This window comes from Pinus tabuliformis, chromosome 7 (genome assembly GCF_031772625.1).
Source record: "Pinus tabuliformis cultivar Carrire ecotype Pingquan chromosome 7, CPIR1, whole genome shotgun sequence".
NCBI classification, from domain to species: domain Eukaryota; kingdom Viridiplantae; phylum Streptophyta; class Pinopsida; order Pinales; family Pinaceae; genus Pinus; species Pinus tabuliformis.
In genome coordinates, this window is record NC_142293.1 from 1,978,454,532 (window position 1) to 1,978,469,869 (window position 15,338).

The following is a 15,338-nucleotide window of genomic DNA, read 5'->3' on the forward strand; positions in this document are numbered from 1 at the left end:
TCTACGTAAACAAAAGAGCTAAGCAAATCAGGGGCATCCCGAGACTAGTTATCAATTATAAGCCTCTCAATTCAGTCCTAGCTGATGATACCTATACAATCCCACATAAAGGAGACTTAATCAGGAGGATAGCTGGTGCCAAGATATTTTCCAAATTTGACCTGAAAGCGGGATTTTGGCAAGTGGCCATTGCTGAAAAAAGATAAATTCAAGACTGCCTTCAGCATTCTAGCAGGACATTATGAATGGAACGTTATGCCTTTTGGACTCAAGAATGCTCCATCAAAATTCCAAAAGGTAATGGATGGTATTTTTAAGCCATACTTTGATTGGCTGATTGTATATATTGATGATGTATTAATATTTTCCAAAAACATTCAATAACATTTTAAACATATAAATATATTCAAGAATCTAGTTAAGCACAATGGCTTGGTGCTTAGCAAGAAGAAGATAGAGGTCTTTCAGACCACTATCAAATTTTTGGGTCATACAATCTGCAATGGGCAGATATCTCTGCAGAAACATGCTTTAGAGTTTGCAGACAAGTTTCCAGGGTTCTTAGGCTGCCTCAACTATGTCAGCAATTTTTACCAGGACTGTGCCAGTGACAAAAGGTTATTGAACAAAAGGCTAAAGAAGAATCCTCCAGAATGGACAGAAGTCCATACAAGAGCAGTCCAGAATATCAAAGCAAAGGTAAAATCCTTGCCTATCTTGTATGTTGCTGATGATCTTGCTTACAAAATTGTTGAATCAGATGCAAGTAATATTGGATGGGGTGGAGTCTTGAAGCAAAAAGTTGGAAAGGATGAACAAGTTGTTCAGTTTGCTTCTGGAGTATGGAACCCAGCCGAATTAAATTACTCCACAATAGAGAAAGAGGTCAAGGCAGCATGGAACTGCATCAGTAAGTTTGAAGTTTATCTTATTAATAAACCTTTTTTATTAAGGACTGATGCATCTGCTCTACAGAAGGTATTAACAAAAGACATCAAGAAAGCAGGGGAAGCCAAGTTTGCCAGATGGCAAGCTTTATTTGCAAATTTTGATTTTCAGGTAGAACATATTAAAGGAAAAGACAACAACCTCCCTAATTTCTTAAGCAAAGAATATATTGAATCAAAAGATCATGTCATGATGATCATCACTAAATGGGACCAGCACCAGAAACAAGAAGTCTTAAGGACCATCCCGGAAAACCAAGACTGGGACACATATAAAAGAAACTGGAGACCCACCTGGCAGTTGAGGAATACTAAGGTCCTAGATGCCCACCTACAGCCTCATACTGACATTCAACACTTTGTACCCGAAAGGAAAGTGTACCCTAAAGGAGGCAAGTGGATTCATGATATGATATATGACAAGGCGAGACGAGATGCTGACATTGCACAACGGGCATTGGAGCAAAATTTTCATGACATTGCCACTATTTGGTACCATGGTGGACCCAACACAGGCATTCACGAAAGATATGTCTGCATATACAGGACAAGAGATCTCTGGAATGAGCCAGGACATATCAGAACACAACCTGCTGCTAGATGGCCAAGAAATGATCCCAAGATCATTTTTCCAGACACAGTGTACAATTTTGCAGAATACAAGCAACTCTGGTGGGATTTTCTGAATGTCGATGATAAGGTGGGAACCCACTACACCAAACTAAAATTCAGTGCCATTGGCCATTATCAAGGATATCAACAATGTAAGTGGCTCAGAGATTGGTGGACTGATTATGGTGTAAGTAGGACTGCAATGGACCCAGTATGGCATGAAAAATATTGTAAAACCCATTATGATATATGGAATCATCAAAACATAGAATGTATGCATCCTGCCTATAATACTGTCAAAGAAATGACAGAAAGAGAATGGAAGACCTACAAGTCATCTCCCTATAATAATTCCCTAGAAGAATATATGAGAGAACATATGGAGTGGCTTGTATTAACTAAAGTCCAATACCAGATTGTACTAGGGAAACCGATGATTGTCCGCAGGATTTACACAAAAGCCTGGGATGAAATGTTGTATAAAAGAGATAGATTCCCTGATCTAACAGTATTTTGACGGTTCTCATGGGCTTTCCGATAAAAGCATCCATATTGTAAACACAAGTACCAGTCACAAGGGCTTAATTGTGACCAGATTTCTCATGAGCTTTGTTGTACTAAAGCCTCCACTATGTAAATAATTCATGCACTATTTTCCCGTGGGCTTTTAAAAAAGCGTCCACTTTGTCTTGTCGGGTCTATCTTTTCTCGTAGGCTTTGATAAAGTATCCACCATGGTCTGTCAAACCCATTTTCCGTAAGATTTACTTTTCGGACGAGAATCTACTATCAGATTTGCTTTGGCATTACCCGAAAGCAATCATTCCATCCATCGGATTGGAATCCTTGTGCGGACGTCACCCTGGCACTATCCGAAAGTTATGATTCCATCCACCTATTCACGGATGGCCTATAGTAATGTTTGTCCCCCCTCTCTCCCTATATAATGAGGGTAAGGCTCATTGTTGAGGCATTAGCATTTGGAGTCAGTTAGAGTCTTTGTGTGTTTTGAGTCGAGTGCATCTCCTGCTCTACATCTGCGGACATTCTATCTGATCTGCTTGCAACATGAGAAGAACTCAAGTCCTTAGGTGATTTGGGAGCCTGCACATCAGTGTGCTTGGCATTGGTGAGAACCTAAAGTGGCAGAATCAATTAGAGAGTCTTCCAGTCTGTAAATGAGGTGTGTCATAATCTGAGGCAGAGCCTATCTTTTGCCAGGTAGCCTTCAGTATTGCTTGTTCCTTGAGAACGGCATAAAGTCCGATAAATGCGAAGATAGTCAATCTCTGTAAGGATCTCTCTGTAAAAAGCATTATCCATTCTGAAATAAAATGAGTATACCATTCTGTATCTGAATACTTTGTGCATACATAAAGTCTGTTGTGTAGTAGTTGTCCCTGAAGCTTACATTCGAAGTTCGCAGGAAGTTCGCCAAAGGAACGAAGGGACGCCAAGGCCTTTGTTAGGCAAAAAAGTCGTTGTTATGGCCATGAGAGCGTGAAAGTTCTGAGTAGGTTCACCACTGGTTCACCAGAAGTCAACATTCAGAGATAATCGAAGAGACACAGCAAGGTCAGCAGAAAAGTGACAGCAGCACAGCGCGCGGAGCGCGCGGTACTGTAGCAGCAGCACTGTAGCAGCCATTGTAGCAGCCACTGTAGCAGCCACTGTAGCAGAGAACTGCAGCACATCACTTTAGCAAGCTTGTAACCAGAAGCCCCTGCTGGAAAATTGTGTCTATGTATAACCTAAGCAAGAAGTTACTGTAAATCATTGCGGTGAGTTAGTTTAGTACGCCACAATAGATGACTCATTACAATAATTTTATTTTTTAGAATCTCAAAAATGGAAGAAACTTAAATCATAATAAAAATATTACCAATTCCTTCGAGAAGAAATTGAAATCAACCAGGAATTAGATATCAAAGTTGAAAATAAATCTATTAACACTTTACATAAAGGAGTTGAACTAGAGCATAAACCTTGCATGCAAGGAAATCAGCCAAAACACTGCATATTATTAAATTTTTTAAACCTGAAATCAACCTATAGAAGCATTGTGTGAGTACAACCTTACTAATAGTTTGGTAATTTTGTATGCACATTAGTTACCACGCATTCCAATTTGGATAGAATAGTTGCATAAGAGCATTGACTTTACAGAAAGAGATCAGCTCAAGAAAACATATGAATATGGTTAAGTTTTCTTAGAAACCTTGTGAAGCCAAACCAAGTAGTGCTTGATTAAACAAATCATTTTCCTTCAAAACCCGCAATGTCAGGTGCCCTTAGTCGAACTATGATGGGAAACGCTCAGAGGCATAGAAAATAAAGTTTTTGTAACATAGCAATTGTTTTGTTCTTGCATCTAACGATGCATTAACATAACCAAAATGCTATCCATGATTTACTTGCACTGCCAAATAGACATAGTACAAACGAAGGGGTTCCTTCTATAAATCCTTCCAGCTATGATCAGTTGAGTATGAGGCTCCTTCTGTAAATCCTCCTAGCTATTATCAGTTTATTATGGAATCCAGCTATGATCAGTTGAGTATGGAATACAGGCAAAAGATGAAGACATCTAGTTGGAATACAGACAGAAAATAATGAAGGCATCTAGTTTGTAACTTATTATGACCATTTTCTGCAATCAATTAATTTCAGTTTAGATATTCTTATCCGCCAAAATGTGATTGTTGCTCTTTTGGAGGCTAGCATTTTTTTATCATTATTATAAATAGGGAGCACTTTATTCTAATTAATACAATAAATTAAAATGTATAAATTTTAAGTGTTTTTGGTTTCGAACTTGTGGTTTTTTAGAAAAAAACATGTTCTTAACCATGAGATCCACTCAAATCTACACTTATTATCCTTTTTGGTTTATATTTACTACTTATTTTTCCCTTAACAAAAATTAATGTTATTCTCCAATACAACCTACAAATTACTTATGAGCTTATATAAAAATTCCAATCTACCCAAAAATCATAATTATCTTTTGTGAAAAATAAATAACTTTCCATTGTTATAAATAGTAGAAATACTCTTTTATTCAATACAACAATAACATCCATCTATTTTCTATTATAAATAATAAAAATACTACAAAATTACTTATGAGCTCATATAAACATTCCAATCTACCCAAAAATTATAATTATCTTTGGTTAAAAATAAGTGACTTTTCATTATTATAAATGGTAGAAATACTCTTTGTATTCAATACAACAATAACATCCATCTATTTTCTATTATAAATAGTAAAAATACTCTTGTATTCAATACTACAACAATAAAATCAATCTATTCTAGTTTATCCTATAAAATCAGAGTTAATTTACTATTTTCTATTTCATATTTTGAGATCTGAGTTCATTTATTATCCTCTTTAGACCCAGCTTTCTTATACAGTGCAAAAGTGAGGCTGCTTCTTGGGTAGATGACAACTATCTAAAGTCCTTCATTTTCTTATTAGAGGTTATTATTTCCAACCCATCTATGCATTTGATGGTCTCCATGTATATGTTATCGTCTACTATGTGGAAACTGTGCCAATTAATATTTGCTGATTCAGCGTGGGTGTCAATTCAAGAAGGAATAATTCAAACGGATTTCGTTGAGTACCTTGTAACTCCAATTTCATTATGATTTTGGAATGGTTACTAGCAAGATTCTTAATGATCAGTTCCACCTTAATTCTACATTCAACTTAAGTTTGTTAAGCAAGAGATAGAGCACATTATAATACATAAAAATTATTTGATATTTTTATTTATCACAACAATTACAAATATATAACAAATATATAGTTCATAGATTACAGATTTCGATCAATCTAGATCTTAAGAAAGTAGATCTATGACTCGAAAATGACACAACTACAACTCAGACATAGGGAACAACAACTTCTATATTGACACCTCAGGACTCACAATGAGAACCTATAGATCACATCATACACATGGAAGTATTACTTCCAACACGTTCCCTTAATTCTTACATGAAAAATATAGAAACACACATTCCAACAATAAATGAATCTCTGTTAAACTAGTATTCATCAACACTCACATCCACTTTGGAATCTTGCAAAACACCGCTCTTTCACCACCACATCTTCGAGTTGTCAATTGACCTCCATTTAAAACGTAACCACCTTTGACCATTGTTGATGAACTTTGCAAGATCAACAATATTGACACCTTAGCTCATGAGGGCTTCCACGATAATAGTCGTCAAGTAATGAATCATCTTATAGACCAACCACCATCTGTCATTATTTCTCTTTTGGGTACCCATTAGTCGCTAGAATGGAAGTCTGGATACTGAATGTGTTCAAAAGTTGATCAAACAACTTGACCTTACTAGCACACAAGAATTGATGTTTCACACACTAGGGCTTCCAATTTAAGAACCACCAACCTTTTTTATTGAAAGAAATAGAAAATTTCTTAACAAAGACATCTCACAACTCAATAATCATCAAGCTATCAGTTGTCATCCAAACATAGACAAATCACCATGTCCCTCCTTAGCACAGGTCAAAAGTTGTTCATCTGGTTCAATATTTATCTTGGAGTTTTCTCATCATCATAAAGAATTTGTTAGAGTGATCAATTCCAACAAACTTACACTCACATATTGAGTTGACCAGACTCAACATGTTTAAAATGCAAACTCAAAAATTTGAGATCGGAACAAGATTGCAACAGAGACATCTAACGCATAGATCTCTTCCCCACAAAAGAAAAAAATTAAGATGTGTCTCTTATTTTAACACTTTTGACATATATCATTGGCCACTTGAAACTCCTCCGCACCAGATCTCAGATCCAAATCTCAAGTCTAGATCTGTGCAACAACATGTACAGTTTGTGGGCATGATTTTGCAGATTTATAATATGACAGTGCACACAATTTTGACAAAACCATCCAGGCATGAATTTAACTCCTTTGCAAGTTTCAAAAAGATAAGCACAAATGAAATTTTATAGATAACAAGATGACGGAAGGATCAAATGATGCTTGAAGAAGTTGTAAACAAGAAACATATCTACACACAAGATCACAAACAATTTCACACACTAAAAAATAAATTCTCACACATCTATACTAATATGTACATAAACAATAAAATTTAGGATCCCTCACATATTCGTGCCCCCCCCCTGAGGGAGTCAAGCCAATACCAACTTTGATACCATGTTAAAAAAGTAGATAGAGCACATTATGACACACACAAATCACTTGATCTCTTTATTCTTCTCAACAATTACAAATATATAGGATATAGATCACAAAATTCGTCGAATCTAGATCCTAAGAAAGTGGATTTATGACTCAGAAATAACATAACTACAACTCATACATAGGGAACAACAACTTCTAGATTGATACCTCGAGACTCACAATGACAACCTGTAGATCACATCATACACATGGAAACATTACTTCCAACAAAGTTAACTTTATAGATTTTGAGAATTTTTTTGAATTGATTGGATAGGTACTGTGGATAAAGCCAATTCTACATTCATATGATTAGTCTTTATAGGTATAATAGTTAAAGTTAACTTTATTATGGATTTTGGGAATATTTTCGAATTGAATGAATAGGATAGTTAAAGTTAACTTTACCATAGATTTTGGGAATATTTTTGAATTGAATAGATATAGCCGATTCTAGAGTCATATGATTATTCTTTATAGGCATGATAGTTCAAGTTAACTTTATTATAGATTTTGGGAATATTTTTAAGTTTTTTTCCAAAGAGAAAAATCGTAATCTTTCATTATGAGAGAAAAATTACATGTAGTAGATGCCTGAGGCATATGTGATACCTGTATAATCAGTCTAGAGCTTTGTACAATATTTTGCTGTAGCAAAATTTATGGCCTTGCCATCTAGATTCATAAATAAAAAACTGTCTCTTTTGTCATCAGAAAAATAAATATATGCATATTTCTAAGTCTATGTATAACTCAAAAAAACATCGAATACAGTTACTAATGTAAACTATGTCCGATCCACCTTGAAGTAGTCCTGGTCTATATATGGTCTGTGATGGTATTGATAGACTTCCAGTTGTTCATTAATTAACCACATGCCTCGGGGAAGTAGCAAACCCTCCTTGGAAAGCTTGTCAACATCCTCATTGTATTCCTTGTGTATATGTTGACAAGAGACCATGTTAAAACCAGTTTTGAGGTTATGCACATCATTCATAATATTTTGAAGAGATATGGCATGACATTGGTTTTTTGCATTGAACCAGTTTATGATAATTTGAGAATCTCCAAAGATCTAAACAGAAGTGCAATTATGTGCGAGAGTGAAATGCAGCAAGTGTTTGAGTGTGATAAGCTTAGTGGAGTTATTTGTTCCTTCGCCCAGTCCTAATTTGATTTTAAAGTGGTGCTGTTCCGAAATATCTAAGCAACCCCCCCAAAGCCTTGTGGCTATGCTGCCTCATCGAAGAAGGCCCATGGCTGTGATTTCTCTATGTTACCAGGTCCGGATATTGAATGAGTGTGAGTTGGCTCATCGTCCGAGATGTCATGGTAAGCAGACACTGCCTTTGCGGTGAGTAGGTGCCAGCAGACGGGTTGATTCTTAAAGATGTGGCGGTTACGACCTAGCCAGATGGACCAGCAGATTATAAGTGGTAGGCATTATTCTTTTTTCCTTGTATGTATTGTGATCCAGTTATTCCAGGCTTGTAGAATAGTAGGACCCTACCAATCGTTCCTCATTGAGAGCTGTTGTGTAGTAGTTTTCCAGAATTGAGTGACATATGAGCAGGACAAAAACAAATGCTCATTGGATTCAGTTGCCTGTTTGCAGAGGACACACCAACTCGGCCCGAATATGGATCTATGCATAAGTGCCTCTCCCGTGGGGGTTTTGTTGTTTAAGACACACCACATGAATAGGCGGGCTCGAGGGGGAGATTTAAGCCTCCAAAGCTGCTGCCACCAATCATGTGAATGGTTGGGCTTTTGGTCCTGTATTAGATGCATATATCCCAGTTTTGGACTATATTTCCTATGATCTGCAAGGGTCCAAACTAAGACATTAGGATCTTGATTAAGTTTTATATGTGCTTCGAATAGAGCCCCAATATATGAATCCCAGGCTTGTTGCCACTGTGTAGGAATATTCAGATCATAAATAGTTCTCCAGTGTTGTCTAAGGATGGATCTGTGGTCTTGATCCACAATTTGGGTGATCGTCTTGACCTCCCTTTGATTAAGGTATTGTATGAGGTCCGGAGGAAGAAGGTATCGATTACCCCCACCTATCCACAGATCGACACCAATTCTCACAGAGGAACCATTGTTTATGCGCCATGCCAAATCTGCTCTAATGAAAGGCATTGTCTGTAATATAGCTTTCCAAACAATGGATGTTCCCCCACTAGGCCAGACATGTTGACGAGCCCAGTCCAGTATCTGATGTGGCCAGATGTATTTATGATATGTCACTGTCGTCCAAAGATTGTTAGCAGTAAGAAGAGACCAGCTCATCTTTGCTGCAAGTGCTTTGGCAAAATAAGGCAGATCTTTTAACCCCCACCCCCCCATTTCTTAGGGAGAGAAATGTTCTTCCAGCTAACCCAGGAAAATATTTTTCCTTCCTTGTGTCCATTCCAAAGGTATCGGCTGCATATCTGTTGCATACGACTGAGGATTCCCCGTGGGATCCAGGCAAGGGTCATCCAGTATACCGGGGTGGCTTCCAGAACAGATTTGATCAGGACAAGTCTCCCTGCTCTAGAGAGTAATCTGTGATTCCAACTTTTCAGCCTCTTCTCCAGCTTGATCACTAACCAGATCCAGTCAACAATCCTATAGCTATTGGGTTTAATCCGGAACCCCAAATATTTGAGTCCTTCCGAGAGATTGTGGGGAGTGTACTGAAAGTGCAAATAGGCTGCTCTAGCTTCTTGAGGGGTAGTATGAGACAGGGTGATCGTGGATTTGGTTTGATTCGCGATCATACCAGTGGCTTTTTCAAAGAGGCTGAGAATCTCATGGAAGGTGGCTGAGTCCCTTACACTGCCATCTAAGAATATCAAGACATCATCTACAAAGAGCAGGTGTGTGAGGTGGAAGAGATCAGACATTCTTAGGCCTTTAAGTCTGCCCTCCCTCTTTGTCGAAGCAATGAGCCTACTGAGGCCCTCCATCACCAGAAGGAATAGAAGAGGAGACAGGGGGCAGCCTTGCCTCAGTCCTCGATTAGCATGAAAGAACGGATGATCCAGTTTATAAATTCAATAGGAAAGCCTAAGTGGATGAGAATCATCTTGATGAAGAGCCAGCTTACGCGGTCAAATGCCTTGGCGAGATCAATCTTGAGTATAATACTTTTCAGAGCCTTTGATTTTATAGAGTGAATGGCTTCCTGGGCTGTGCCAATGGCTTCATGAATCTGCCTATTATGGAGGAAAGCAAACTACTCAGGGGAGATATGATGGGATAGAATGGGTCAAAGCCGATTTGCTATGATCTTGGCAATGATTTTGTAGAGGGTGTTGCAGAGAGAGATAGGCCGAAAATCATTGAAGGAGTTCGGGGAATCCGTTTTCGGGATAAGGGCTATGAAGGTGGTATTGATGGCCTCATACATTCTCCCTGACGTCCTGCACTCTTCTACTACACTGAGAAGGTCATTTCCAATGATGTCAAAGAAAGCTAGGTAAAATTCAATAGGCCATCCATCCGGCCCAGGGCTTTTGTCCTTTTGGAACCACTTGAGGGTTCCTTCCAGTTCTTCTCTAGTGATAGGAGCAGTGATCTCATCTGCTGTATCCTGATTGACAAATCGAGGAAAGTGCCCTGCTACATGGATGATCTCAGCTAGATTACAGCCAGGAGGTTCCTTGAAGAGTTGTTGGAAGTGTGATATGCCCAGTTGTGAGAGCTGGTGGAAGGTATGAGCGGATCCTCCTTCAGGAGTGGGCAGATGCTAGATGGTGTTAGCGGCTTTTCTTCCTTTGGCATAGTTTTGGAAATACTTAGTGTTGTCATCTCCTGCTTTTAGCCAGATAGCCCGACTCTTTAGCCTCCAGGTTTCCTCCCGTTCCTTCAAAATCTTTGCTCTTTTGTTTTCCAGTTCAATCAAATGGGATTTGTCTTCAGCACTCATAAATCCCCTATTGTTGTCATCGGTAAGGTCGGCCAGGTCAGCTTCCACAGAAGAGAGAGTTTGATTATCCTTCCGATGTTTATCTTTGGCCCACTTAATAGTGAGCTTCTTGAGCTGTAGAAGGTTTTGGCAGAAACCTTCAACCCTAGAATGATGCTGAGAGAGTGGGTTTTGTGCCCAGTGATTATTGACCAACTTAATATATGCGGGATCCTGTAGCCAAACTGAGTTGAACTTGAAGGGTGCCCGAGGTTTGTTTGGAGGGCCAGTAACTTCCAGGTAGATAGGAGAATGGTCAGATATGCCTCCTGACCCTACCCATTGCCTATAATGGGTTAAGCGCTGCAACAACTGATTCTTGATGACAAACCTGTCAAGTCTCCTGGCGAGGGCAGCCTCCCCAACCCTTCTATTCCTCCAAGTAGGCAGAGGCTTTATCATAGGGACATCAGTGAGCTGGGCCTGGTCGAGAAGGTTTTCCATAGTTTCTAAGAGTGAATCAACCTGAGCCAATGAGCCCCAAGACTCGCTGAATCCGATAGAAAAGTTTAGATCCCCTCCCAATATGAAGTTGTCAACAGAGGACAAGGATAGGTTAAGGAGGTGATTCCAGAAAGCCTCTCTTCCTTGGCATGACCCATAAACATTCATGACCCTGAATTCCATGCCCACATCAGCAGAGAAGAAATCGATGCCCATATAACCCTTTCCTCCCCAGATTGACAAGGGTTTAATGGAGCGGGGATTGTATCCCATAGCCAGACCGCCAGAACGTCCCGTGGCATCAAGTGCAGTGAAAATCCACCCAGGACAAATTGACTGAAGAATCTTGGAAACATGTTGTGCTTCGCCTAGGGTTTCTTGAATGAGGATTAAGTCGACCGGTTCCGCAGTGAATAGTCTGCGGAGAGCTAGTTTTTTGGGAGAACTAGCCAAGCCCCTACAGTTAAAGGATAGGCATTTCATGGGGGAACCATGTCTAGGGTTTGCTTTGCTCTAAGAACCCGATCTAGTGATGATTGTCTGCCTGAGATTACCTCTGCCCCAGCATGGAGGATGGCGTGGGTGAGGTATGATTTGCGTCCTCTAGGTGGTTTAGCCAAGGATGTAGGTAGATTCAGACCAAGGCCTGTGTAAGGAAGAGAGTCCCTAGAAGGTGTGCACGATCAAAGGTTATAGGAGTGAGGGGGTACCCGGGGGGATGAGGGGGGAGAGGGGGAAATCACAGGGTGGGTGGTGGGAGGGGTGGTTGAATCGACCAAATGATGGGAGAGAGGGGAGCAGGAGATGGATGCCGGGGCGATGTTAACATGAGAATGTGATGCAGAATGCATATGTTGTGCATTAGATGTATTAACATAAGATAGAGAAGGGGATGAGGGAAGAGGAGTACCCACTGATCGAGCCGCTTCTGCCGCTGCCCGAGCTCGAGTCAGTGGAGGGGATGGTGGACCTGTAGAAGTACCAGCTTCATGCTGCACTAGCTTGGATGGGGTCGTCTTGCGAGGAGGTTCTGGGCCAGTCTCTGTGTGCTTTCTGCCGATGACAGGAGTACCTTTGTCATTGCCTGTGTCTTGCACTACTGCTGTCTCCTGGGCTTTCACTACTAGAGGGCATTCTTTGAATAGATGCCCAACCTTGTGGCATCGGCGACATCTAAATGGCACTCCCTCATAGTCCAGGATCTGTACCCGGGTGAAGTTCCTCCACTGCAAAGTAATCCTTTCTTCCAATCCCTCCCGAGTGTCCAGGTGCACTAATATACGGGCTAATGAACGATTTTTGGATTGGACAATGGTTTTGTCATAGTCCAGGAACGTACCTAGGGTGTTGCCAATTTTGATAAACACCTCTTCTGACCAATACTGCAGAGGTAATCCTGGCAGCCTAACCTAGAGAGGCCCTGCTCCGATCTGCTCTCTCTCAGGGTCGAAGAGAGGGCTCCATCGTTTGAGTAAAACCGGTGCCATCTCAATATGCCAAAATCGGGCCAGAGCCATATTGGTGTATTCTTCGTGAGCAAATCGAAGCGCAAACCATCCGCGAGGCAGGGTTTGAACCTCCGGCAGCTGTAGGAAAATCTGCCCCCAAATCTCCTTCACCCATTGCCCTAATCGATCCACTGTGTAGGTTCTACCTCGAACCCTGCCTACCAGTACTTTGCTTGCGCTGTCGGCAATATCCCCCATGGTGAGGCCTTCGCCAAATTTGATAGTATAGTCTTTCCCAGATGCTCTGATGCACTTGGATTTCTTTTTCCCTGTCCGAGGCGCAATAGGGTGGGCTTGCAGAGGGTCAGCTGGATTGCTTGTCACCGAGGAGGGCTTCGTCGTCCGAACCCTAACAATTGGGGTGTCGAAACATCCCGAAGGGATCGCGGATTCCTGTTGTATACCACCAAATCCTTGTAGGTTAGCTGCTTGCTGTGAAGGTGTGGCCGATTCCGGAGCAGGTCGAGAGCTAGGGTTAGGGTTCTGAGCGTAACAGAGGTCAGTGGGAGGTGTGGGGTCAAAGAGCGGGGACGTGCAAGAGGCGAGGAGGTTGAGGGTTGTGGGTGACAAGGGCAGACAGTCAAGGCCAGGAGAATCAATGGAGAGGGAACCGATGCAGGGGGGGGGGGGGAGGGGGCTATCCTTATGCCCAGGCAGGGAGACAACCGGCGTCGTTTGCAAGCTGGACGGGGTAGTTGTAATGGTGGCCGGCTTCTGAATAGGGTTTTGGAAGATAACCTGATCGGGGAATGGATCCAGCGAATAGTCCACTGCATCGAGATCCATTCCTTCCATGCTAAGCCACTGAAAACGACAGGTGCAGGCTAGGACTGGTGCAGGAGGTTGACTGGGGTGACTGCTATGGGAACCTGCAAATGTTAACCAGGGTCACCAATGGATGTTGTGCTAGGGCTGCAGAGCTCCATCCCTCCTTCCTCCAAGTATTTTTAAGTTAAATGGCTAGAAACAAATAATATCATTTATTTTACTTTTGACTATTCTTTAAATTCTTAAATATTTTCAAAATCTATAATCTAAAAATAACCAAAATTTACAATTTAAAAAAAAATGACCACAAATACCTAAATCCATGAAAAATTGTTTTTCAAATTTAGTTGGAAGGGCTTAACCCCAATCTCTAAGTAAATGAGAACTTAATAACATTTAAATCACTTTATGCTAATTATATTGTTTATTTTTTAGATACCCAATTTCATTTTGATGTTATAATAGTAACTTAATGAACTTTTAAGTGGATAAAGCTCATTTTACATTCATATAATTTGTTTAATAAAAATTATTTTTATTATAGATTTAAAAATATTTTTAAGTTAAATAGATAAAAATAATCAAATATTTTTTATTTATTTATTTTTTTTAGTTTTTGTATTTAAGCTTTTGTGATTCATAATGAATTAAACAAAATCTTCAGTTAAATTTTTAAATATTTTAAAATTTAGACTCTAAAAATCACCAAAAATACTTAAATCCATGAAAAACTGCTGACTAAACCTCAAAATTTCATGTAAACTCTCGAAAGTTGATAAATCAATAACATCAAGATGACTTTATGCTGGTTATATTTTTTATTTTTTATTTTAAATCCGATCTACGCACATAAATCTCTCCACACTTAACCATAACAGCAGATCGCCTTCAGGCTGTAATTATCGAATAAACAATGAATGTGGGTGTACTGTCAGATGGAAAGATTACTGGTCTTTCTACGGAAACGAGTGAATTTTTGGCATTTATTTTAAGGCGAATTTGCTATTCTATCCGCCATGAAAGACGCGAAAGGTGCATGAGAGGCACCGGACAAACATGGCAGTGAAGGATATTGACCTTGACCATGTAGTTTCGTGATTGTAACTTTGATGGTGATATGTAGCTAATACGTATTAAAGTTATTAAAATCACATTAATGTTACATATATGTACGAGTTAATATTAAATTTCATATGTTTTATTAAAAATAATCATTTTTTTACTATAAATAATTTAATTTTAATTTCTATGGTGGGTGTCCTTTCTATGTTATTATGATAAAAAGATGTGGTTGGTTGCAGAGGAAGTGGGAAGCAACAGCACTCTCCACGGATAGTTACCACTTACTCCACCACCCTGAACAGTGATTGTTGGGATTAGTATATAATGTTATTTACCACAAATACCTAAATCCATGAAAAACTACTTTTCAAGTTGAATTGGATGGACTCAACCCCTAATCTTAATCGTGTCATTTTAATTTTAATTTTAATTTTAAATAGTTATCTCAATTTTTTGAGAGGATAGAAACTATTAATATGATGAAATAAAACAAATGAATGGAAAGTGATAATGTAATAATGTTGAATGATAGAAACTCTGAATAATAAAAATGTAGTCAATTACAAAAAGTCCATTGTGACCATTTTCAAACTATTTTCTTTTTATTGTTTTTATTGTCACACATGTTATTTTTGTCATCTTTTTATATCGATCATATGAAAAGGATGGTTCAAATCATAAACGATTCTAATGGAGCTATTGTAGTAAAGGTCATACCTTGTCTCTCTTGCTCTCCAATATTAATAGTAATTTTCTCCAATGTCAAGCATTGTGACTTATAGAGTTTTAAAACCCAAC

At 39.3% G+C, this 15,338-nt stretch overlaps 1 protein-coding gene across 1 annotated transcript; it reads right to left on the reverse strand.

Annotated features, from left to right (window-relative positions):
- Positions 1-10,539: 10,539 nt before the first annotated feature.
- On the reverse strand, positions 10,540-11,685 carry LOC149256401 (uncharacterized). The gene has a single exon (XM_089455354.1). It carries the CDS (start codon positions 11,683-11,685, stop codon positions 10,540-10,542), a length of 1,146 nt encoding a protein of 381 aa, XP_089311480.1.
- Between the last annotated feature and the right edge of the window lie 3,653 nt (positions 11,686-15,338).